The 26,517-nt window shown below is 43.4% G+C and overlaps 1 protein-coding gene across 1 annotated transcript in view; it reads right to left on the minus strand.

Annotated features, from left to right (window-relative positions):
- Window positions 1-26,517, minus strand: part of LOC121581010 (PH domain leucine-rich repeat-containing protein phosphatase 1-like) — a 96,047-nt gene that overhangs the window by 12,165 nt on the left and 57,365 nt on the right. The window contains exons 5-16 of the mRNA XM_041896295.1: window positions 20,413-20,559; window positions 16,473-16,700; window positions 14,628-14,830; window positions 14,094-14,154; window positions 13,868-13,963; window positions 5,737-5,892; window positions 5,222-5,422; window positions 4,910-5,072; window positions 4,689-4,819; window positions 4,443-4,556; window positions 3,883-4,077; window positions 3,556-3,784 (exon numbers count right to left, since the gene is read on the minus strand). Of these exons, the coding sequence (XP_041752229.1) occupies window positions 3,556-3,784; window positions 3,883-4,077; window positions 4,443-4,556; window positions 4,689-4,819; window positions 4,910-5,072; window positions 5,222-5,422; window positions 5,737-5,892; window positions 13,868-13,963; window positions 14,094-14,154; window positions 14,628-14,830; window positions 16,473-16,700; window positions 20,413-20,559 (1,924 nt within the window). The remainder of the gene's footprint in view (window positions 1-3,555; window positions 3,785-3,882; window positions 4,078-4,442; window positions 4,557-4,688; window positions 4,820-4,909; window positions 5,073-5,221; window positions 5,423-5,736; window positions 5,893-13,867; window positions 13,964-14,093; window positions 14,155-14,627; window positions 14,831-16,472; window positions 16,701-20,412; window positions 20,560-26,517) is intronic.

The raw sequence follows: 26,517 nt of genomic DNA on the forward strand, positions 1-26,517 counted from the left end.
TTGGCTTTCTTGAGTAAGGCAGCTCCAAAATGCAGGTGTTTCAGCCTAGCTCCGTGCTTTCTGTGGACAGCCAGCGGAAAATAGGGAGCATAGGGGTTGGTTATTTTCTCTAGTTGCGCCGTGATTGGCTCAGTGTTCTGTCACTCATGGGGCCACTTCGTCACGACAAAATCTACAGGTAGAGCTCAAATATTCAAGCCCCCTTGAGTGCTGCCATAGACTTACATTAGAAGTGCCCATCCAAGAAGGCTCAAGGTCATTGGCCACAGATAAAATGACGACAAATCACGTTATATCTACAGTAGCTTTGATTAGACTGATCATGTCAATATCATACTTTCAAAATCTTAGCTAGCAAGCTAGACAAGCAGTCATCATGAATCAAGTCGACAATCTACTGGCAAATCCTTTTCAATCCTTGTCATATGAAGAGAAATTATAGATAAAACGTATCGGTGCTCATCGGCCATTGGACATAAACATTACACAACAAGTTGGAAATCGCAAATTCAACAATGAGTGCTGAGGCACGACTGCAGCCTCGGGTTCAATCCCAGGCTATGTCACAGCCGGCCGTGACCGGGAGACCCATTGGACGGCGCACAACTAGCCCAGCGTCGTCCGGATTAGTGGAGGGTTTGGCAAGATGGGATTTCCTTGTCTCATCGTGCTGTAGCGACCCCTTTTGGCAAACCGGGCGCCTGCAAGCTCACTGCGGTCGTCAGTTCGACTGGGTTTCCTCCGACACATTGGTGCGGGCTGGCTTCCGTGTTAAGCGAGCAGTGTGTCAAGAAGCAGTGCGGCTTGGCTCTCGACCTTCACTGAGTCAATAGGGGAGTTGCAGCGATGAGACAAGATCCTAACTTCTGGCCCATGGTGTTGCATGTGAATCCAAAAAAAAGAAAAAAAATTCTCCCCAATTTCGTGATATCCAATTGTTAAAGTTTGAATATATTGGCCTTGCTGTCAATCCAGCATGACTTCTGCCATGTTCACAACAACTGAAAACTCGGAACTGGGAAATCTCAGACTTCAGTGAGTTCAAGAGAACTGGGAACTCTCCGAATGGGAGAGTCCGGAAAAATTATTTTGAACGGTCATGCAACTCGGGATTCCAAGTCGGGAACTCAGGTCTCTTTCTAGAGTCCACAAGAAGGACCGCTGCGCCACCTTCCTGTTCAAGTGAGCACAGCACAACAAGGTGAGTCCAAAAATGTATTGTATGCTGCTGCATAAATGATGTAATATGCCAGGGAGATATGTATACTGTAGCCAAGAATGTAATACTCAGTGTATGTTGTGTAGTAAGCGGTTAGTAGCCTGTTTTAGAGAAATGTAATCATTGAATATTGTAAGAGCTTTCATTGTGTGCTTATATGCCCCCTTTATTTATCCTATGGTTCTGACTTGGTGTACAGGGAGAATAATGTAAGAAGGGCCCATGTTCTTAATTCTGTCGCTGTACATTTCAAAAGTGCTGAACAAATAGTTATATTGACTACGTCCGTCCTAGCTCACTCATTAATGTCTTAATCGAAATTACGGATTGCCTCTTATCCACTCGTCGTTCCCTTCTGCCATAGATTGTACATCTCAATTGTCAGTAGAAACCACATTTGTTTAAGCAAGTCAGCCATATCAGCTATGTTTTTTTAAAAGGCAGTAAATGAGGCTGAATGAACTGTTTCCCTGCCAGACAAGGCTCCGCTGATAGCCAGGTGTAGCAGTGGTAAGGATTCACTCCATGGTGCTGCAAAGAAAGCTCTGCTGTTGGGACAGCTTTATGTAGGCCCTAACAGTTTGTGGGCACCGTTTGTCACCGTTAGAGTGCAATGAATGTATGTTTAGTGTTGTGTTGTGGCTTTGCTGGCATGCATAAAACATATATTTTTTGTTTGCTCCACCAAGATTTACATGCTAAAATCACCACTAGAAAATATGTTCCAAGTTATGATATCTACCAGTAAAAGAATGGGTATGCAAACCAGGTATTTAAAAAGTTCAAAGTCTTGGTTCAATATTTGCAATGCGTAAATCAGTCATCATGCAATAGATTAAATCAGGCATTTGGTCCTTGAAAAGTCCTTGAAGTTATGGTAGGCTAGCCAATTTAGAAGTTGTACTGCTCCAATATAATTATTCTGTGATTTCAGTTCTGATTAGTTTTTATGAACGCTTTTGTTTGTTTCCCGACATTTCAATTGACGAGTGTTGCGCTAGTCTGTAGCTTTCGTTGCGGTAGAACCATGTGTTCTTATTATGGGCAAGACAACATCTCAAATGGCTAGACTGACTAGCTACCACATGGACAGACTTCCTTAGCATGCACCGGGACTAACGGTGCATGCAGTGTATTTAGTCAGGCAATGCCCACATTATTCTGAGATATTTTAGAATATAAAAATAATATGAATGGAAATGCATAATGCCAATGGGAAGGCCTATTAAAAATGTATTAATTCTTCAAGTGGTAATGGCTACTTTTTTGCATACATTTTTGGGGGAGTTTTTTTTCTATATGAAATGCAGTTCCTAGAAAATTACAATTAAGTGCTTGAAAAAGTAATTGAAAGTCTTTCAATTTGACTTGCCAATGTCTGTATGAACCCTGTATAGTATAGGCTACCTGCTCAGCCCAAAAGAAAGATAAGATCACCTGCTAATTGAAATTATGTACGCATCATTCGCTTTACTGTCAGATCTTGACCCAGGCCAGTATTTTTTTCATTCAGGCAAGTAGCTTTCTGTTGCCACTGGCCTGGTGTGATACTGGCAAATGTACCTGAATGTAGAGCCCTGCATAACCTTCGGGGGTTATAGAATTTAAAGTGAAATGGAATTGATGTGCATCACAAGCTTTTATATCAGTACTATTTCATTTGGATAACTATTTCATTTAAATTAACAGCCTCTTACACACTGTTACACCCCCACACAAACACGCATAATACAATCATAACCTCTCCTCTCTCTCCGCACACTCACACACACACAAACAGCACCCGATGTCACAGGAATGCCAAAAAGATAATCAAGGAAAACAACCACCCGAGCCACTGCCTGTTCACCCCGCTATCATCCAGAAGGCGAGGTCAGTACAGGTGCATCAAAGCTGGGACAGCTTCTATCTCAAGGCCATCAGACTGTTAAATAGCCTTCACTAGCACATTAGAGGCTGCTGCCTATATACATAGATTAGAAATCACTGGCCAATGTAATAAATGGAACACTAGTCACTTTAATAATGTTTACATATCTTGCATTACTCATCTCATATGATATACTGTATTCTATACTATTCTACTGTATCTTAGTCTATGCCGTTCTGACATTGCTCGTCCATTTATTTGTTGATATATTCTTAATTCCATTGCTTTACTTAGATTTGTGTGTATAGGGTATATGTTGTGAAATTGTTAGATATTACTTGTTAGATATTACTGCACTGTCGGAGCTAGGAACACAAGCATTTCGCTACACCTGCAATAACATCTGCTAAACACGTGTATGTGACCAATAAAATTTGATTTGATTTTGACACCCCTCTCTGTGTACCTCAGTGATGATGGCGTTGTGTTGTCTGATGCGTCGGTACTCTTCCTCCAGGCCTACGTTGTGAAGCAGAGAGAGGGGCAGTGGCTTGCCGTCCCGACACAGGATGGCCTGGCACTTGCCTACGTTGGCAGCGGTGAGGGTGAAGCAGCCGCCTGGGTCGGTGGGGTCGTGTCTGATGTGGCACAGGGCCGCCGAGCCACCCAGTTTCTGCCCTGCCGTACCCAGCTTCCTGTGGCACAGACAGAGAGAAAAGGAGAAGATTGCCTATCTGATACTGTCTAAATGTGAAGGTGTATGTCTCTCTGTGTGTGTGTGTTCCATATATACCTCTGCATGACAAGGAAGGTGTTGGTCATATGGTCTTCTTCACTATTGGTCTTGTGTAGCTCTTCGGCCAGTACATCGTTCATGGTACACTGCAGCAGGTATGGCACTTCCACGTTCCTGTCTCCATCAAACACCCCATACAGGGCCTCACGACTCCCACAGAAACTGTTCACCGACAGGGTGGCCACACACAGCCTGGAAACACATACACACACACGAATGCACACGCACAAGCACACACACACATTACACAAACACAAAAGCACAGACACGCAAAACGTTAATAATATGCCCTCAAGGATGTTTAGAGTTTAACACATACTGTAGTTCCCCAGCATTGCATCTCTCTCTCACATCTGTCACACACACGGACAGATGGACGTGTGCATACACCCACCCAGACTATCTCTACTGCCCCCCCCATTGACCTCACTGACTGACGTATTCGTCTTAGTCACCATGGTAACTTTGCTAGTGTTTTGAAAGCTCTCCCATGGTGGCCCATTTGATTCACACATGATGTGGTTGTATCCTGTAGTGTAGTGTAGTATGTTACTCACTTGTTCTTGACGCCCGAGGCCTCTGTGTAACCATGACTCCACACAGCCGGCCCACCCGACACCTCATTGGCTGAGAAGATCGGGGGCGGGTCGATGCGGAAACAGCGGATGTTACTACAACGAAGAGGAGAGAGGGTACTTATTAAAAGGATCACAGTGCAGGAATACAGGTACACAGACAAATTAATAAATAATTCAATTTGATTCTGTTCATCTTTAATCACAATTTGTCTACTAATAGAATACTTGAGTTGTTCCAGGGTTTTGTGGTCCAGATTGAGGCGAGGGTTGCCAGTCAGGTCCAGCTCCTGGAGTTTAGGAGGCAGGTTCTCAGGCAGGGTGATCTCACTCAGCTCATTACAGCTCAGATCTACACACTGAGGAGAGACAGGAGAGGGTTAACACACACACGCATCCACACACACACACACAAATGCATATGCACGCACGCATGCACACACACTTACCTTCATCTCCATAAGCTGCATGACCTCAGGGAAGACCTCTATGGTGTTGGAGTGGGCGATGAGTGTGTGCATGCGTCTGAGGTTCATGATGGTGGTGGGCACCGTCTTCAGCCTGTTCCCACTCAGGTCCAACTCCTCCAGCTCCTCCAACTTGGCCATTTTACTACAGAGAAGGAAAAGGGATAGTCAGTGAGTATTTATGTATAAGAGACAGTGTACTGTATGTGTGGTAGACAAAGAAACAGTTATTGTGTGTGTGTGTGTGTGTGTGTGTGTGTGTGTGTGAGATGTAGCCTACATCTATCCACTCACCTGGCAGGGAAGGTCTGCAGGTAGTTGTAGGCCATGTGTAGTACTCGGAGGTGTGTGTGTCCCGTCAGTAAGGGAACACACTTATCAGTCAGACAGTTGTTGGTGAGGTACAGTTCCTGTAGGACGCTGTTGCTCTCCTCTGATAGGCTGGAGGGAGGCAGGTGCTCCAGCTTATTGGCTGAGGCATTCAGGCACCGCAAACTGAAACAGGAAGTGAGCCCTAATGTCAGTATTTCAACCATTAGACATATTTTAGCAGGGATAGTAATAGCGTGTAATAACTTGTATTAACATGTGTAATAACTTATAATAACTAGTAAATAACTGGGGTAATAACCTAAGGACACCTCATGCTGTTATATTGATACAAACAACACAGATCATATTTCATCTCAACATTACAGGCATATCATTCATTTACTTTTATACACACTGAGTTTCATTCACTACCATGTAATCATTTCATTGTATGTTTAACATCCTATATGTAATATATGTCTGTAATGTTGTGCTACCTGTCAGATTTGAGGAAGAGGTTGCAGGGCAGCTCTGCTAGCTGGTTGTGTTGTACGTCCAACACCTCCAGTAGTGGGCGCTCTACTCTCTCAGGCAGCTTCTGTAGGTGGTTGTGTCCCGCACTCAGCTTCCTCAGACTGCTGCTACACAGCAACCTGCCAGTAGGGGGGAGTGAAGAGACGTCAGTATCACAACCTAGAACAACATCACAGTCACAATGGGAGAGACATGGGCTGCATCTCAATGGTCAGAGTCAGACAGGAGGAAACAGGGGCTGCAACTCAATAGTCTCAAGTGGCTTCCTCGCCTCTTCTCCTTTTCTCCAGCTGCACTGATAAAGAAGTTCAGAACAGGACAGGTGAAAGAAAATGCCTTCATATTACCTTCACTTAGTCTGTGTGTTCAGATCAGTTAAGACAAAGGAGTGGAGACAAGGAAAGTATGCTTGTAAAAGATGCACCGATAATTCTTCAGAAAGAAGACACATACGTTTAGGGAATTGGCGATAAACCGACATGTGGCTTGTGCTTAATGCAGCTAAAAGACCTTCTGTGCTTACGAAGACAAACGGACACACTATCACAGTGCAGCTGGTCTACTGGGGGCGGTGTGTGCATGCGTTTCTGTGCGCTTGTGCGCGCGTGATGTGTGTCTAAACTGGGTCGTAATAGAAGGCATGGAATGGGGGTGGGGAAGGGATGAAGATGTGAAAACAGAACATATCAGCGCCTCTAGTGGAGCCTGCAGCTAAGATTCATAATTTTGACACATCCTGAGTAAAATATAGATCTGCAGAGAGAGATAGGGGATAGAGAGAGAGAGAGAGAGAGAGAGAGATGGAGTGAGAGAGATGGCGTGAGAGAGAGAAAGAGAAAGAATGAGAGGGGAGAGAACAAGGAGAGAGAGAAAGAGGGAGAGAAAGGGAGAGAGAATAATACAGTGAGAAGAAAGAAAGAAAGAAAGAAAGAAAGAAAGAAAGAAAGAAAGAAAGAAAGAAAGAAAGAAAGAAAGAAAGAAAGAAAGAAAGAAAGAAAGAAAGAAAGAAAGAAAGAAAGGAGCATCTGAAGTGACCTAGAGGGTGATATAAAAAGAGAAAGAGAGAGGATGGGATGGTGGTGATAGGCTATCTGGTTGATTCATGGTGCTTTGTGGGGGATAGAAGACTGACCATGAGGCGGGGGCACACAGATATAAGATTAAGTTTCCAGAGGGACTAAATGAGACTACTGGCTGCGTCTCAACAGTCTAAACTAACTTCCTTTTTTCCTTCCCTCCATGATCACTGATCTGGCAGGACATGAGAGGTGGAATACACATGGTGAAAACCCATCCAGTCTTTTGACTTATCAGTGGCTACGAAGGAAAGGAGACAAGAAAATGAAGCCATTTTAGACTATTGAGAAAGAGCCATTTGGAGAATACAGAGAGGGATTGTACAGTATCCTGTTGGACATTCTTCTAACGAATACCCCTCACAAATACACATCAACTGGGATATTCTGTAATGATGTCAGTGATCATTGTGCAATTGCTTGTGTTAGAAATACAAAAAAGACAAAAGCCAAACCCCATTATATTTTTAAAAGACATTTTAGACAGTTTGATGAGCAAGCATTCTTACATGATCTGTACCATAATATTGACAGAATAAGTCTGATTCCCGATGTTAACAATGCCTGGGACTATTTTTATATGAAATGTGTGTCCTTTTGTGATAAGCATGCCCCTGTGAAGAAATTGAGAATCAGTGAAAGGGACAATCCCTGGTTTTCAGATAACTTGGCAGAATTATTTAGAAAGAGAAATGTCTCTTGGGCTCAAGCTAGACATACAAATGCTCCTGTTGACTGGGCCGCCTTCAAAGCGCTACGAAACGAATGTACAGGATTGATCAGGAAGTCCAAATCAGATTTCTATCTAAATGCAGTCGCAGAGAACCTAAACAACCCTACCAAGTTCTGGAAGCTAATCAAATCAGTGTCAGGTTCTAATGTATCCTCTGGCCTTCCTGACCATTTAATGATGGGTTCTAATGAAGTGAAGGATAAAGCTGATATTGTAGGAGTTTTTAACAAGCACTTCATATCTGCTGGTTCAGTTTTTGATAATGGTGGGGCCCAAGCCTCTAATGTAAGCTCTGTTACAGTAAACTATGATATAGGCTCTCATGTGAACCATTTTAACTTTGAGCCTGTTTCTTATGCTGAGGTCTATAAAGCACTAAAGGCAATAGACTTTAAAAGGTCTGCAGGTCCAGACAACCTGGATCCCTACCTCTAAAGATTTTACCTCACATTTTCAACTTGAGTCTCTTGACCAATCCCATACCCAGCATTTGGAAATCAGCTTATGTCCTCCCACTACTAAAGGGTGGAGATCCCTCAGATGCTAATAACTATCGTCCTATCTCCAGACTCCCTATCATGGCCAAAGTTCCTAGTGATCTCACAGTTAAATAACTTCTAATTGAAAATAACATACTGAGCGGGGTTCAATCTGGCTTTAGATCGGGGCACAGCACCACAACTGCAGCTATGGCAGTGGCAAATGACATCATAAACACATTTGATAAAAAGCAACATTGTGCTGTTCTGTTTGTTGATTTATCAAATGCATTTGATTCATCAAATGCATTTGATTCAATTGACCATGAATTGTTGCTAGCTAGACTCAGTAACATTGGTCTCAGTGAAGGGGCGGTAAATTGGTTTAGGAACTATCTTTCTGACAGAACACAATGTGTATATGCTGACAATCACAAGTCTAGTTTTCTTGAGATTAATAGAGGTGTGCCCCAGGTGTTGTTCTCAATTTTTTTATTAATGATCTGGGAAATTGGATGCAACCAGCAAAGTTGCATCTATATGCAGATGATACAGTCATATAATAATGTGCTCCTTCTCTGGTTCAGGCTGTTGAAGAGCTCCAGACTGCTTTTCAGTCACTGCAGGCCTCCCTTTATGGTCTACAACTGGTCTTGAATGTACAAAAAACAAAATGCATGACCTTTACCAGAGAAGGTTAGCATTGTCACATCTGGTGGCTTATCCATTGAAAAAATGTCATCCTACAAATACCTAGGTATATAGTTGGATGACAAGTTGTCCTTTAAAGTTCATATGGATAATCTTGTGAGGAAGCTTAAATTGAAATTGGGGTTTTATTTTCGTAGTAAGGCTTGCTTCCCACTTATGGCTAGAAAGAAGCTTGTTCAGGCCACTTTTCTCTCTGTAATTGATTATGGGGACTTGTTGTATATGCATGCAGCCTCCTCTGTCTTGCAGAAACTGGACTCTGTTTATTACATTTTAGTCATTTAGCAGACACTCTTTATCCAGAACAACTTACAGTTAGTGAGTGAATACATTTTAATTTTCTTTCATACTGGTCCCCCGTGGGAATCGAACCCACAACCCTGGCGCTAAAAGCACCATGCTCTACCAACTGAGCTACATGCATCTTTGCGCTTTATTACAAATTTCACCTTGTACCAAATGGTGGGTTGGACCTCACTTTATATGCGCAGAAAGCTACATTTGTACGTGTTCATCTACAAAGCCCTTTTGGGTAAACTCCCTCTTTAACTCTGTAGTCTGGTCTTCTTCACCACCAGCAGTTACCATTCCCGGTCTGCTAGGTGGTTGCTACTTAAAGTCCACAGTACATTTACAGTATTAGGCAAGACTGCCTTCTCGTCTTGTGCACCAGAGGCATGGAATAGCCCTCTTTCTAATTTCACTAGGGCTAGTGAGCTCCTGTCCACCAGCTGATTTTAGGCAATGAATAATTATTCTTTGTCCATTCTTTTTCTTTAAACCAAATAAAAATGTTGATGAGGCATCCATTTCAGAGATTCCCTGAAACGTACTTCCCACCAATGCCCCCTGTGCTCTGATACCCAGCAGGTCTGCCAAAGCAGCTTTGTTTCCTCTTGAGGGCCTGAGTATGGCCTCGATCTCCTGTGGTCTCAACCAACGTCAGGAGTTCCACTATTTCAGACTCTAGGGCTTTCATTGATCTGGTGATGTCATTGGTGACATTCATCGTGTATTGATTACATAATTGTTGAATCTGGATTTTCCCTATATCCCACCACTGTTGAAGGGTTACAAAGCTGTTTTTTTGAGACCTCCACCTCTCCCAGAAAAAACTAAAACATTTCCTGAAGTGACCATCACTCAATAAAGTTATATTAAAATGCCAGTATGAGCTTTTTGGTTTTACAGCATTAATGAACACCACCTCCGTTATTAAACAATGATCAGAAAATCCCACTGGGGTTATCACACTTGATTTACAGACCTGAGATTGATGCTCAAAACAATAAAACCTATCTAACCTGACCATAGAGATGGTGTTCTCTCTTACATGTGCCCATGTGTACTGTCTCGTGCCTCCATGTTGACTCCGCCAAATATCACACAGTTCATGTGTTACAATTAAGCGTTTAAAAAAAGTCCTTGAGGCTATATGAGGTTCTTTGTGATTTCTATCTAAATCACTGACTGTGCAGTTAAAATCCCCAGCAATAAATAAATAATCCTCAGTATTACATTTCTCAATGGTATTTGATAATGTCTCTAAAAAACATACCCTCTCAGCTGCCACCACTGGGGAATATACATTTATCAGACACATAGTGATGTTTTCATACCTCGCTCTAAAGTTTAATAACCTCCCCTCAACTACCTCATATGACAAAGGCAAAAACCCTTTTGAGAACAAGTTTTTATGACTACACACCACTGTCCCCCCCACTCCTGTTGCCACATAACTTCATTTTCCATATTACTATGGGTTTCTTGTAGAAAACGTATGTTACTTCCCTTTCTCTTAACTCATACACTACGGCTCTTCTTTTAACGTCTCTTGCCCCATTTATGTTTAAAGAAGAAATCTTAAAACTGCTCATGGATGAAAATAAAATACAGAGGAAGACCCAGAAACCACATCTCTTTACAGAGTTAAGGCTGCGCCCGAACTCTTTCATTTCCTTTAGAATTGACATCACTTATCACTCTCGTGACCACTTTCTTGAGTCTAGCAATTTCAAGGATTGTCAAACCTCCCCCTGTTATTTTTTACATCAGAAACTTTGCTGATTCAATAAACAATTCACATTCAGGAAAAACATCTGTTACATTATAATCCTGCATATATTTCTTCCCTTTTGTCAAATTCAGAAATTGACAAACCTTCTCAATCCCATACCTCCCTTCCACCCCATTTCTCTCACTATTTTGTTGTGACGCGTCAGATGACTCACTCTCGCTATCCTCCCCAGAAGAAAACTCCACCATCTCTACAACCTGTTTATCCTCAACTGATTTATCAATCTCTACTGTCCTCTTAGAATTAGACCCTTCACCACCCCTTAAATTCTTCCTCTTACTCCTCGGTACTTTGAAAACAGATGCTTCCTTTTCCATTATTTCAATCTCCTCTTGACCTCCAATTTCATTTTCCAGCACCACCTCAGCGACCGCAGTCGCAATTTCACCGACTGTTTCCCCTCCCTCTTTGTTCTGATCTACCACAATTGCCCCCGTAGCCACACTGCTTCCTTTCTCCCTTCCCCTGCACCCTTAGCATGTTCATCCCTTTGCGGTGGTGCATTAGCTATACCAGCACTAGAGCTGCTACCGGACTCCGCACGCTCGTTCTTGGGACAATAACGTACCAAATGCCCCTCTCTTCCACAGCCAAAGCATTTCATTGATTCAGTAGAAGCGTAGAAGACATAATCAAATCCATCAATCTTAAAACTGAACGTCAGTGTCCTTCTTTAAAATCATATGCACTTGTCTCCTATGAGACACGACATGCTTCAGCAAAGGAGATTTGCATCCAAAAAAGTTGACCATGACGAGATAACTCTCGCTCCAACACTTCATCTCTAACAAATGGTGGCACGTTAGAAAGTATAACTTTCTTCGCCGGATTCATAAGAGGAAATACCGACGTCTGTGTCTCCCGCAACACAATACCACTCTCAACTATCGTATTCACCTTTTCAATGGAATCTACGAGTATCACTACAGCGCTATTCATCCTTGAGGCTGATTTTATGCTATCATACCCAATGATAGCACCTACTGCTAAGCTACATTCTTCCACTGAACACCCTGCTGCAGCAGGAATATTTACTCCATGCCGCCGACTAAGTTTTTCAAACTCCAAACCTCCGCGAGTGGCCATTGCAACCTGCCCTACCCATTGGTTGCGCCCTCGAGAAAATCAACCTCAACGATCCCACCACCCCTATACGTGCTTAGTGATAGTGAGACAAGATAACCTTAAAACAACTAAACTAATCAATATATATATATATATATATATACAGTGCTATGAAAAAGTATTTGCCCCCTTTCTAATTTTCTCTACTTTTGCATATTTGTGATACTGAATGTTATCAGATCTTCAACCAAAACCTAATATTAGATAAAGGGAACATAAGTGGACAAATAACACAACAATTACATATTTATTTAATTTATTTCATAAACAAAGTTATGCAACACCCAATTCCCCTGTGTGAAAAAGTAATTGACCCCTTACACTCAATAACTGGTTGTGCCACCTTTAGCTGCAATGACTCCAACCAAATGCTTCCTGTAGTTGTTGATCAGTCTCTCACGTCGCTGTGGAGGAATTTTGGCCCACTCTTCCATGCAGAACTGCTTTAACTCAGTGACGTGTGGGTTTTCAAGCATGAACTGCTCGTTTCAAGTCCTGCCACAACATCCCAAACTCTCCATTACACAGTAAGAACATCATACCAAAGGTCAAGCATGGTGGTGGTGGTGTGATGGTTTGGGGATGCTTTGCTGCCTCAGGACCTGGACGACTTGCCTTAATAGAAGGAACCATGAATTCTGCTCTGTATCAGAGAATTCTACAGGAGAATGTCAGACCATCTGTCTGTGAGCTGAAGCTGAAGCGCAGCTGGGTCATGCAGCAAGACAATGATCCAAAACACACAATCAAGTCTACATGAAAATTGCTAAAAAGCAACAGATTGGAAGTTTTGGAATGGCCTAGTCAAAGTCCAGACCTAATCCCAATTGAGATGTTGTGGCAGGACTTGAAACGAGCAGTTCATGCTTGAAAACCCACACGTCAATGAGTTAAAGCAGTTCTGCATGGAAGAGTGGGCCAAAATTCCTCCACAGCGACGTGAGAGACTGATCAACAACTACAGGAAGCATTTGGTTGGAGTCATTGCAGCTAAAGGTGGCACAACCAGTTATTGAGTGTAAGGGGTCAATAACTTTTTCACACAGGGGAATTGGGTGTTGCATAACTTTGTTTATGAAATAAATTAAATAAATATGTAATTGTTGTGTTATTTGTTCACTTATGTTCCCTTTATCTAATATTAGGTTTTGGTTGAAGATCTGATAACATTCAGTATCACAAATATGCAAAAGTAGAGAAAATTAGAAAGGGGGCAAATACTTTTTCATAGCACTGTATATACACCGAAACCCAATGGAGTGAAAATAATTCCAGTCGCTCTCACAATCACTCCAGCTTCACGACTCACTCCCAGCATGCACTCCGACGAGAGAGACTGACCGTAGATAGAGAAAAAGAGAGAGAGAGAAGTTTACGTTTGGCAATGTTTCCCATGCCAATAAAGCCCTTTGAATTGAATTGAGAGCGAGCGAGAGAGACTGACCGTAAATAGACCTAGATAGAGAGAGAGAGCGAGAGAGAGAGAGAGAGAGAGAGAAGTTTATGTTTGGCAATGTTTCCCATGCCAATAAAGCCCTTTGAATTGAATTGAATTGAGAGCGAGAGAGAGATAGAGAGAGACTGACCGTAAATAGAGATAGATAGAGCGAGAGAGAGACCGACCATAGATAGATAGAGAGAGACTGACCATAGATAGAGATGGATAGAGAGAGTGACTGACCGTAGATAGAGATAGAGACAGACTGACCATAGATAGAGAGAGAGAGACTGACCGTAAATAGAGATGGATAGAGAGAGACAGAGAGAGACTGACCGTAGATAGCGCTAGATAGAGAGAGCGAGAGAGAGCGAGAGCGAGAGCGAGAGCGAGAGAGAGAGAGAGAGAGAGAGAGAGAGAGAGAGAGAGAGAGAGAGAGAGAGAGAGAGACTGACCGTGCTGGGAGCTCAGTAACGAGGTTGTGGCTGATGTCCAGAACTTCTAGTTTCTTAATCTCACACAGCCACTCTGGGATGGCCTCCATACGATTCCTACAGAGAGAGGGAGAGGGGAAGAGAGAGGTCAGGTTTGAAGAGGCTTTGTGAGTATGTTAGGTTTTAGAAAGTGTCTGTACAGTATTTTCAGTAATGTTGAGTGTTTAAGGGAAGTTGCTGGCCTCACCTGGAGATGTCCATATAGGTGAGGTTGGAGGGCACTGGGCTGACATCCAGTTCCTGTAGCTCTGTAGAAGAGAACACAATAAGAGAGCATTAAACCACCAATCTGTGTGACATGACAAATGGAACCAGACGCTGTAGCTAGGTAGTGATGGAGATTGAGAATGACACTGGCAATAGTGGAGGAATTCCAGATGCAGCAGGCCCTCCCCACGTCCGTTTGCGATATTACAACAACAAAGACGTTACTTCTAACAATGAACACTGTTTTTTATATGCACGTGCAATAGAACAGCAGAGTATGTCCAACATATTTTTACAATGATGCTGGATGCTCATTGTCTCAAAACAAAAAGAATAACAAATTCACCTGGGGCGGCCAGTGGCGTTGTTTCATCTATCGCGGATCTCAGCTTTAACCATTAGTGTGGAAAATGCGAAACTGACCCAAGATCAGCGTCTAGGGTCAACTTCACCCAACTACATCCTTACAAGCACAGCAGGCATTGATGGACTCTAACTGGGGATGCAGACCCACCGTTGTTCTGTGCATAGACAGCCTTGAGCATGGAGCCCTTGGCCTTGAGGGTGGCGATGTGGTTCCTCTCACAGTGGAGGACCTCCAGACGGGGGAAGAGGGAAGCATCCAGCTCCTCCAGCCCGTTGTCACGCACATCCAGCTGGGTCACGTGTCTCAGAAGGTCTGGCTCATCTGGAACCACCACCCGGATCTTATTCAGCCTGATGGCACAGAGGGCAGAGGTTTGAGGTCATGCATAATTGGACAGTAGGCAGTATGGGCCGTAGCCTAATTAACCCTCTGGACACAGGCATCAGATTAAGATCAATGTCTGTATGGATTGATATTTGATTGAGTTGTCAACTAAGGGGATTTTGAAATCAAATCTGAGTTTAATTGAAATGAACACATTGATTCAATATCTACAATCCCTAATAGATGGTCCGATATCTCATATGTGTGGCTAAATAAATGTACTGAAGTCTCCTCTCCTATACTTAAAATCTAAGGTCTGAACTCAATGGCCCTATCTCTGTGTATGCACCATCAGGGTTACTCATTAACAGTTATACGTGCCAGCTAACCTGACACTAACACATTTCTACATATTTTTGTAAAAGACTGGAAAAAGCTGCTCCGACCGACAAAAAGAACAGACCGCACCATATTCATCTCTAGCTACAATCACGTGTGATCTTTGGTCCTGAATTTGAGAACATGATGCAGAGGCACTTTAGTGAATGTCCCATCGGTGTGAGAGGAGTGATGTATTAACTAGACAAATAATGCTAAGTCACTCAAAGCCTGCTCTTTCTCAAGCAGGGGGGAGAACACCGGTCTAGTAATGATTACGTGACTTTCCATGCTGACTGTCTGTTTAGCCTGGTTCTGTTCCATGCCAACTGTCGGTTTAGCCTGGTTCCATCTGATTGTCTGTTTAGCCTGGTTCCATCTGACTCTGTTTAGCCTGGTTCTGTTTCACTCTGATTCTCTGTTTAGCCTGGTTCTGTTCCATACTGACTGTCTATTTAGCCTAGTTCTGTTCCATGCTGACTGTCTGTTTAGCCTGGTTCTGTTCCATGCCAACTGTCGGTTTAGCCTGGTTCCATCTGATTGTCTGTTTAGCCTGGTTCCATCTGACTCTGTTTAGCCTGGTTCTGTTTCACTCTGATTCTCTGTTTAGCTTGGTTCTGTTCCATGCTGACTCTCTGTTTAGCCTGGTTCTGTTCCACTCTTATTCTCTGTTTAGCCTGGTTCTGTTCCATGCCGACTTTCTGTTTAGCCTGGTTCTGTTCCATGCTGACTCTCTGTTTAGCCTGGTTCTGTTCCACTCTTATTCTCTGTTTAGCCTGGTTCTGTTCCATGCCGACTTTCTGTTTAGCCTGGTTCTGTTCCATACAGTTTAGTATAGTTTCCTCTCAATGTTTGAGTTTTGCGATAGAGAGATAACTCCAGTCAAACATGTGTCTGGCTGGCAACACCCAAGTGTCTAAACATGCATGGGATTATAAGCATTCTGTGATTGGATTGTGACCAACATCAGTGAGATTGAATGTTTCACGCCAGGTGTTTAGACGTGATTCCGGGTAGGTGTAGATTGTGATCAGATCATAAGAATGGCCAAAACACGCATGGTGTTCATCTGGTGACCAAGTTGCATGCATCTGCCATTACTGTACATGCAATTGGAAAAAACGGGACACCAAATGTTTTGGCCTGGGTGCAAAGCTTGATGTCTGTGTACTCTGTGACTGGATTACAAAATGTTTCTTTAACATGAGCTGTAGATAGGATCTGAATAGAGTTTGTCTGCCTGTCTCTCTGTCCGTCCGTCTATCTACATCTGTCTATCTAGCCGCGTACCGTAGGTCGACGTGTTTGACCCGGAGTAGTCTGAAGTTCTGCAGCACCAGTGTGTCCAGGCTGTTACCGGCCATACACAGCCTCTCCATGGACACCAGACGCTCTAGCACCTGAGGCACGTGGGTAAACTGGTTGAAGGACAGGCCCAGGTAGCCCAGTCTCTGGAGTGAGCCCAGCTCACTGGGTAACTCACTCAGACAGTTACCGTCCAGGAGAAACGTCTGCAGACTGGAGAAAGGGAGAGAGAGAGAGAGAGAGAGAGAGAGAGAGCGAGGTGAGCATTTTTATTTTTTATTTCACCTTTATTTAACCAGGTAAGCCAGTTGAGAACAGGTTGTCATTTACAACTGCGACCTGGCCAAGATAAAGCAAAGCAGTGCAATAAAAACAACACAGAGTTACATATGGGGTAAAAAACATAAAGTCAAAAATACAGCAGAAAATATATATACAGTGTGTGCAAATGTAGCAAGTTATGGAGGTAAGGCAATAAATAGGCTATAGTGCAAAATAATTACAATAGTATTAACACTGGAATGCTAGATGTGCAAGAGATTATGTGCAAATAGAGATACTGGGGTGCAAAAGAGCAAAATAAATAACAATATAGGGATGAGGTAGTTGGGTGGGTTAATTTCAGATGGGCTGTGTACAGGTGCAGTGATCGGTAAGGTGCTCTGACAACTGATGCTTAAAGTTATTGAGGGAGATAAGAGTCTCCAGCTTCAGAGATTTTTGCAATTCGTTCCAGTCATTGGCAGCAGAGAACTGGAAGGAATGGCGGCCAAAGGAGGTGTTGGCTTTGGGAATGACCAGTGAGATATACCTGCTGGAGCGCAGACTACGGGTGGGTGCTGCTATGGTGACCAATGAGCTAAGATAAGGCGGGGATTTGCCTAGCAGTGATTTATAGATGGCCTGGAGCCAGTGGGTTTGACGACGAACATGTAGTGAGGACCAGCCAACAAGAGCGTACAGGTCACAGTGGTGGGTAGTGTATGGGGCTTTGGAGACAAAACGGATGGCACTGTGATAGACTACATCCAATTTGCTGAGTAGAGTGTTGGAGGCTATTTTGTAAATGACATCGCCGAAGTCAAGGATCGGTAGGATAGTCAGTTTTACGAGGGCATGTTTGGCAGCATGAGTGAAGGAGGCTTTGTTGCGAAATAGGAAGCCGATTCTAGATTTAACTTTGGATTGGAGATTCTTTATGTGAGTCTGGAAGTTGAGTTTACAGTCTAACCAGACACCTAGGTATTTGTAGTTGTCCACATACTCTAGGTCAGACCCGTCGAGAGTGGTGATTCTAGTCGGGTGGGCGGGTGCCAGCAGCGTTCGATTGAAAAGCATGCATTTAGTTTTACTAGTGTTTAAGAGCAGTTGGAGGCTACTGAAGGAGTGTTGTATGGCATTGAAGCTCGTTTGGAGGTTTGTTAACACAGTGTCCAATGAAGGGCCAGATGTATACAAAATGGTGTCGGTCTGCGTAGAGGTGGATCTGAGAGTCACCAGCAGCAAGAGCGACATCATTGATATACACGGAGAAAAGTGTCGGCCCAAGAATTGAACCCTGTGGCACCCCCATAGAGACTGCCATAGGTCCAGACAACAGGCCCTCCGATTTGACACACTGAACTCTATCTGAGAAGTAGTTGGTGAACCAGGCGAGGCAGTCATTTGAGAAACCAAGGCTATTTAGTCTGCCAATAAGAATGCGGTGGTTGACAGAGTCGAAAGCCTTGGCCAGGTCGATGAAGACGGCTGCACAGTACTGTCTATTATCAATCGCGGTTATAATATCGTTTAGGACCTTGAGCGTGGCTGAAGTGCACCCATGACCAGCTCGGAAACCGGATTGCATAGCGGAGAAGGTACGGTGGTATTCGAAATGGTCGGTGATCTGTTTGTTAACTTGGCTTTCAAATACTTTCGAAAGGCAGGGCAGGATGGATATAGGTCTGTAGCAGTTTGGATCTAAAGTGTCACCCCCTTTGAAGAGGGGGATGACCGCGGCAGCTTTCCAATCTCTGGGGATCTCAGACGTTATGAAAGAGAGGTTGAACAGACTAGTAATAGGGGTTGCGACAATTTCGGCGGCTAGTTTTAGAAAGAAAGGGTCCAGATTGTCTAGCCCAGCTGATTTGTAGGGGTCCAGATTTTGCAGCGCTTTCAAAACATCAGCTGTCTGAATTTGTGTGAAGGAGAAGCGGGGGGCATGGGCAAGTTGCAGCGGAGGGTGCAGAGTTGGTGGCCGGGGTAGTGGTAGCCAGATGGAAAGCATGGCCAGCTGTAGCAAAATGCTTGTTGAAATTCTCGATTATTGTAGATTTATCGGTGGTGATAGTGTTTCCTAGCCTCAGTGCAGTGGGCAGCTGGGAGGAAGTGCTCTTATTCTCCATGGACTTTACAGTGTCCCAAAACTTTTTGGAGTTAGTGCTACAGGATGCAAATTTCTGTTTGAAAAAGTTAGCCTTTGCTTTCCTGACTGCTTGTGTATATTGGTTCCTAACTTCCCTGAAAAGTTGCATATCGCGGGGGCTATTTGATGCTAATGCTGTACGCCACAGGATGTTTTTGTGCTGGTCAAGGGCAGTCAAGTCTGAGGAGAACCAGGGGCTATATCGGTTCTTAGTTCTGTATTTTTTGAATGGGGCATGTTTATTTAAGATTGAGAGGACATTACTTTTAAAGAACAACCAGGCATCCTCTACTGACGGAATGAGATCTATATCCATCCAGGATACCTGGGCCAGGTCAATTAGGAAGGCCTGCTCGCTAAAGTGTTTTAGGGAGCGTTTGACAGTGATGAGGGGTGGTCGTTTGACCGCGGACCCGTTACGGACGCAGGCAATAAGGCAGTGATCGCTGAGATCCTGGTTGAAGACAGCTGAGGTGTATTTAGAGGGTATGTTAGTCAGGATGATATCTATGAGGGTACCCATGTTTACGGATTTAGGGTTGTACCTGGTAGGTTCGTTGATAATTTGCGTGAGGTTGAGGGCATCTAGTTTGGATTGTAGGATGGCTGGGGTATTAAGCATATCCCAATTTAGGTCACCAAGCAGTACGAACTCTGAGGATAAATGGGGGGCAATCAATTCACATATGGTGTCCAGGGCACAGCTGGGGGCTGAGGGGGGTCTGTAGCAAGCGGCAACAGTGAGAGACTTATTTCTGGAAAGGTGGATTTTTAGAAGTAGAAGCTCAAACTGTTTGGGCACAGACCTGGATAGTATGATAGAGCATGATGTGAGAAGACAGCAATTTATCTGTTCTTTTAAGATCCCCTGTCCAATGCATGGTGATCAAGTACAATCAAAAGAGCTTCATTACAAACAGTTAAGTCCCTTTTGAACAACATTCTTCTCCACATTCTGATACTAAGGTCTATCTCTCTACAACCAGGAGGTGGCAGTAGTAGCATTGAGGCTCAGTGGGCATACTGAGGAATTCACAGGCTGTATTCCAGATCCTTCCATTAGATGAGAGGTGATCAGCTAAGCTGCTGCTGCTGCTGAGAGGAAGCAGGCATCACCTTATCACAGTTTCTCTTTCCTGTCCTAAATTATCACCCCACGTGAACTACTATCATTTTTCCTATCAGTTCATTCTGCATACACTTCAGGTTACCATCAGATCATCAGACAATCATCTGAAATATTTAACATATTTAATATATCTATGATATTTCAGAACCTATCCAATTGTCTCCTGTGTCTGGGGTAGATAGGTAGAAACTCACACTAACCACTGATACTTCATGTTGAAGGTTAGAGGGATGTGTTTCGTGTAGGCTTATCCCCTATAGGAAAAACGAATGGTGGAAAAACGATTGGAACCATTTCCCTGTTTGACTGCTAGGTTTTATGGGTATTATGACTCATACTGTGGTACTCTATAGGGTGCCATTGACCCCTAGACACTTCCTGGTTCTTACTTGGTCATGGATCCCACAGTTTGGTCCACGTTGGTCAGGTAGTTACAGCTGAGGTTGACCTCGGTGAGGGTGGGGATGTCGCAGATGGCCATGGGGAACTGACCCAGCTGGTTATTAGAGAGATTGAGGCTACGCAGACGAGAGAACCTGACAGAGAGAAGGAGAAGAGGGAGGAGGAGGAGAGAGAGAGGTTATGACTAGTATATTTAAACAATAAGGCCCGAGGAGGTGTGGTATATGGCCAATATACAACAGCTAAGGGCTGTTCTTATGCACGACGCAACGTGGAGCGCCTGGACACAGCCCTTAGCCGTGGTATATTGGCCATATATGACAAACCCCGAGAAGTCTTATTGCTATTATAAACTGGTTACCAACATAATTACAGCAGTAAAAATAAATGTTTTGTCATACCCGTGGTATACGGTCTGATACACCACAGTTTTCAACCAATCAGCATTCAGGGCTCGAACCACCCAGTTTATAATATGTATTATGTAGCTTGTTGGTTCAAGAGCAGTGTGCTGCTGTGCGCATGTAACCACACTGTTATAAGAGTAAGTGCACTCTGTTAGAATGCTCCCAAAGTTGAAAACAAACCTCAAAACACTATGGGTCTTTGACTGACCTTTTCTGTTCCTCTGTCATACTATGGTAAATTGTTAAATATCACACATCTGTGATATTGTGGAGTTAGCAAAGTCAGTGGTCTGACTCAACAGTTGAAATGAAAATACAAATGAATTGTCATGTTGAGAAAACAGGCAGAGCGTGTGTTGTCAGTAGCAACACCAGAGGCTAGTGGCATTTGGCTTTGTGTCCTATGGTACAGCAGTGACCTTCAGTCAAGTCACCCTTACATGGGAAAGGGGACAGGGACAGGAGATTGAGGGGATGGCACATAGCCCCACCACTCATGGGCCAATTGCCATGTTAGCATCAAAGCTGATAACCTCATAGTTTGCTGCCTTTTAGTCTGGTAATGCTTTGAATCGCTCACACACACACACACACACACACACACACGCTCACACACGCACACAGCCAGCGAGCCAGCCCCTTCATCATGTGTTAGAAGAAAAAGGGAAGCTAGATGACAGGGCTATTGATTTGCCATTTAATTCCAGCTGAGGTAGGGAGGGAGGGAGGTGTCCTCCTAGAGGAGCTGAACGAGACAAGGAGGCTGGGACAGCCCTGCGCTACTGTAGATCACCAGCTCAAATCTGCTGACTAACACTACACATACTTCCTCTCTCTGCCCCCCTCTCTCTATCGCTCTCTTTCTCCCTCCCTCTCTCTCTGCCCCCCTCTGTCTATCTCGGTGCGTCTCTCTCTATCTCTCTCTCTGTCTCTTTCGTTCTCATATTTATAATGCTACCTAAAAGTTATGAAGGACGAGAGTGGGGGTGAGAGTGGGAGGTGAGAGTGGGAGGTGAGAGAGAGAGAGAGAGAGAGAGAGAGATAAATAAATAACGAGGGAGGGAGGGGGAAAGAGAGAGGAGGGACACTACCTGGAAAAATACTAACTAGTCAGAAGCCATGATGTGACAGAAACCCAGTGTTTATAGGGAAACAAAAAGGAGAACAAACCAGGTTTCCATCCAAACTTTTGGATAGAAAATGTCACAGCAGGCCTGATGGAAACACAACATTTGTCAGTAAACTTTCCAAATGTCGATAAAACAAAATACGCTAGACAAGGTGGGATCTTTTTCTGTCTGTACAATTAATTATGCAAGAAATGGTGGTGGAAACGCCTTTATGCACAAATATTGATATAATAACCATCATATTGAAGTAAACTTAGAGTCACGCGACGATATGTTGTGTGGTTCTCCCACTACGACTCGGGAAAGAATGCCGTTTATTAGGCTCCAGATTATGAACTTCACAGGGTGGTGAAAGTGCACGGTGATGAGCTCCTTTCCAATAAATATTGAGGGTCTTACTCTGGTGACATGATGATCGATGCTTGGCTGCCATTTGACAAATAAAACTAATCTTGCTATTTTGTCCATAATAATCTCATCATGTAGGCTATACACCCACACTGTATCTGGGAGCTGTTGGCTACAGCTACGTGCCAAGTCCAGAGTGGCACATTCGCTATAAAACGCACATTTTTTTTGTGACAATCAATCAATCAAATGTATTTATAAAGCCCTTTTTACATCAGCAGATGTCACAAAGTGCTTATACAGAAACACAGCCTAAAACCCCAAACAGCAAGCAATGCAGATGTAGAAGCACAGTGGCTAGGAAAAACTCCCTAGAAAGGCAGGAACCTAAGAGGAAACCTAGAGAGGAACCAGGCTCTGAGGGGTGGCCAGTCCTCTTCTGGCTGGGCCGGGTGGAGATTATAAGAGTACATGGCCATTAAGGCCAGATCGTTCTTCAAACGTTCATCAATAATAATCGCACTTCTTTATCTCTCTCTCTCTCTCTCTCTCTCTCTCTCTCTCTCTCTCTCTCTCTCTCTCTCTCTCTCTCTCTCTCTCTCTCTCTCTCTCTCTCTCTCTCTCTCTCTCTCTCTCTCTCTCTCTCTCTCTCTCTCTCTCTCTCTCTCTCTCTTCTCTCTCTCTCTCTCTCTCTCTCTCTCTCTCTCTCTCTCTCTCTCTCTCTAAAACACTAAAACCCATTGGCTGAACAAAGTTCTCAGTTGCCTGGACTCATGTAGCTAATTATGCAGTCTGTTGTCAAAACCTTAAACCATTTCACATGGTAAAACACAATTTGCAGATCTCACTTAGACTTTTCAGCAAAACTCTAAACACATTCTCATTCTCAAAACACACTCTGCACTCTAATGCACATGTCATCCATACTGGTAAACACAAGTGGCAACAATCAAATACAAATAGAGAACAAATGTCATTGATTGAACACAACCACTCAAAATTGATTTAACCTGTTTCAAATGATGCGACACAACCAATACAAGCCAGTTCAGAGAGCAAACAGGTTGTTGAAGGTGGGAAGGAGAAAGTCTGAGAATGGATAAAATAAACTATGTGAGAGCACAAGGACGAGTGCGTATGCGAGGTTGGCGACGAGGAGGAGGGCAAGAAAGAGGAAGAGGAGGACGAAGAGGAAGAGGAAGACAAAGAGTGGAAATATCTGATGAAATTCGAGCAACAGTCATAGACCATGTTCTTGTCCATGGACTGACAATGAGGGAAACAGGACTTAGAGTGCAACCCAATTTGAGCCGATTTTCTGTGTCCACCATAGTAAGGACATTCAGAGAAGAGAACAGGTACAGTATACTACTGTATTTTTGTAATTGCAAATTTACTGTACCACACTATATGCAGCTGTTTCAATAGACATTTGTAAAGTTAATCACTGTATGTATTGTACTGCATAAATATGTTTTGTAACTGCACAACTACCTTTTGTAGAATTGCAAGGCTGCCACATGCAGGTGGAAGGACAGCTATATTCACTCGGGAGCAAGAGGCCGTTATAGTTGGCATGGTCCTTCAAGATAATGCAATACGACTCAGAGAAATCCAGGAACGAGTGATACAAGACAACACACACTTCCAGGGAATCGACAGTGTGAGCATTTCCACAATTGACGGTGTCCTCCATCGTAACAGGATACGAATGAAACAAGTATACAGAGTACCTTTTGAGCACAACTCACCAAGGGTGAAAGAACTGCGAGCTCAGTATGTGCAAGTAAGTGTACATTCAGAAACATTTACTGTAATACAGATTGTCTACAGTACTAATACATACTATGTGAATGACATTACTCTTCAGTACATACAATGTATGTGAATTAGAAGTGCATACAGTAGGCCTAATTGTACTCTACAGTATAGCACTGTCTCTGTACGACTTACAAAATCCTACATACAGTTTATTGTATTTCTACACAGACAATATTTGACTTGGAATCCTTGGACAGACCCCATGAGTTTGGACAGCGGGCCATTGTTGAAGTCCCTGGTCAACGAGGTGGCAATGTCACAATCTGTGCTGCTATCAGCAACTATGGTGTTCTACATCACAATGTTACACTCGGGCCAAATAACACCCAGCACCTTCTAAGATTTATTGCCAATCTAAGAGATATTTTATTTGAGCAGCAGGTTCAAGAGCAGCAGGGTCAAGAGCTAAATGAGAATCCCATTCCCACCTATGTGATAGTGTGGGACAATGTCAGTTTCCACCGAGCTGCTCAGGTAAGGGAATGGTTTAACATCAATGGGCAGTTTATGAACTTGTACCTCCCTCCATACTCGCCTTTCCTGAATCCGATTGAGGAGTTTTTCTCCTCTTGGAGATGGAAAGTGTATGATAGACAACCCTACACCAGAATAAATATGCTGCAAGCCATGGATTTAGCCTGTGGTGATATAGGTGAGGAATCATGTCAGGGCTGCATACATCTACATTTACATTTTAGTCATTTAGCAGACGCTCTTATCCAGAGCGACTTACAGTTAGTGAGTGCATACATTTTTCATACTGGCCCCCCGCGGGAATCAAACCCACAACCATGGCGTTGCAAGCGCCATGCTCTACCAACTGAGCTACAAGAGGCTTCTTCCCCCGTTGCCTCAGGAGGGACAATATTGCTTGTGATGTCGACAAAGTGCTCTGGCCTGACCCAGCCCAAAGACAAGAAGAAGCACATTGATCACATGTTTACTCCTTAGATTTTTGTCCCTTTTAGTATTGTATACTGTAGTACAGTGCATTGTAGGCTGTATACTGTACAATGGACAAATTGTATGGCCCTGAACATTGTGCTTTCCATTTGTTAACAGTACTGACTGCTCAATAGATTTTGACTGGTTGCAGGTTCATATCAACAAAGAACAAGAATTACAGTATCACAGAGACAAAGGACAAGTTTGTGAGATGCAGGGTACAGTACTGTAAAAATAGGGGTACAAGGAGGAGGAAGAACAAAAAACTAAATTGCAAAGAGCAAAGCAGAGTAGTAATTTCTGATAAATTTTGAGCTACTATGATAGAACATGTTTTCGTTCATCAAAAGACAATGACGGAAAAATATGAAATTTGTTTTGAGATTAAAAATGTACTTCTCCCTGAGAACTAAGTTTTGAACAATGTGTTATCTATTTTTCGGTGTATTGTTTACTGACTGCTTGAGAGTGTATATCATTTTGATCACTTTGTTTATGATTTGAGAGCAGTGTTTGATTTTGAACACAGGTAAAACGGTTTTGAGGCGAATGTTTCATTTTGCAAAAGGAGTCAGAGGTTTTGTAAATAGTGCTTGAAGATGAGGTTTTGTGTTTAATGTTTTCAGGAAATGGAGCAAGGTTTCAGAAATTGTGTTTTAGCAATTGAGAAAAACTGTAAATACAAGTGACCCTACTAATGTAGGTCATACTCATTAGTACATTGTGTGAGTCTGATGCCCAGCAGGGATGCTCTGTAGCAATTAAACCCTCATACATAAACAACCTCCATATCACATCATATCCTTTTATCTCCAAACTAGCAGCTTTTCATCTGTCATGTCCGTCTTTTAAATTCGAATTATCCCCTGCATTAGCCAGGATATAGAATATGAAATGGCAGATAATTATGATTTGCCAGAGCCTCGTATAATGTTGACAGTCCTGGCACATATTCAGGCAGGATCAGACGGGCACATGCACACACTACTCTAATCTGCAGTGATCAAACAGCAACCCACTGTTTCAAGATTCTGCATGCCCCAATTCTGCAGCCTGCCTTCAACCACCCTCTCTGTCTCACACACGCTCTGTCTGTCTCTCTCACACACGCAACTCAATATTCTCTCTCACGCACACATACAATCCCCCACTCTAGTCCTCGGTCTCTCTATCATCATAGAGTACAAGGATACAAATATACATACACACTTGCACGTGCAGTTAAATGAAAAATCATCTTCTGGCTAGCTTCCTAAGACAGGCAGTGTGTACTGGACACGCGCACACACACACACACACACACACACACACACACACACACACACACACACACACACACAGTGTCCAGTACATCTTGGCTGTGTGCTTTAATCTGGGGCCAGATGGTGCCCACTGAGCAGTACTGAGAGGGAGAGTGAGGGAGCCAGGCCATATTAAAAGC

This window comes from Coregonus clupeaformis, chromosome 14 (assembly GCF_020615455.1).
Source record: "Coregonus clupeaformis isolate EN_2021a chromosome 14, ASM2061545v1, whole genome shotgun sequence".
Classification (NCBI taxonomy): Eukaryota; Metazoa; Chordata; class Actinopteri; order Salmoniformes; family Salmonidae; genus Coregonus; species Coregonus clupeaformis.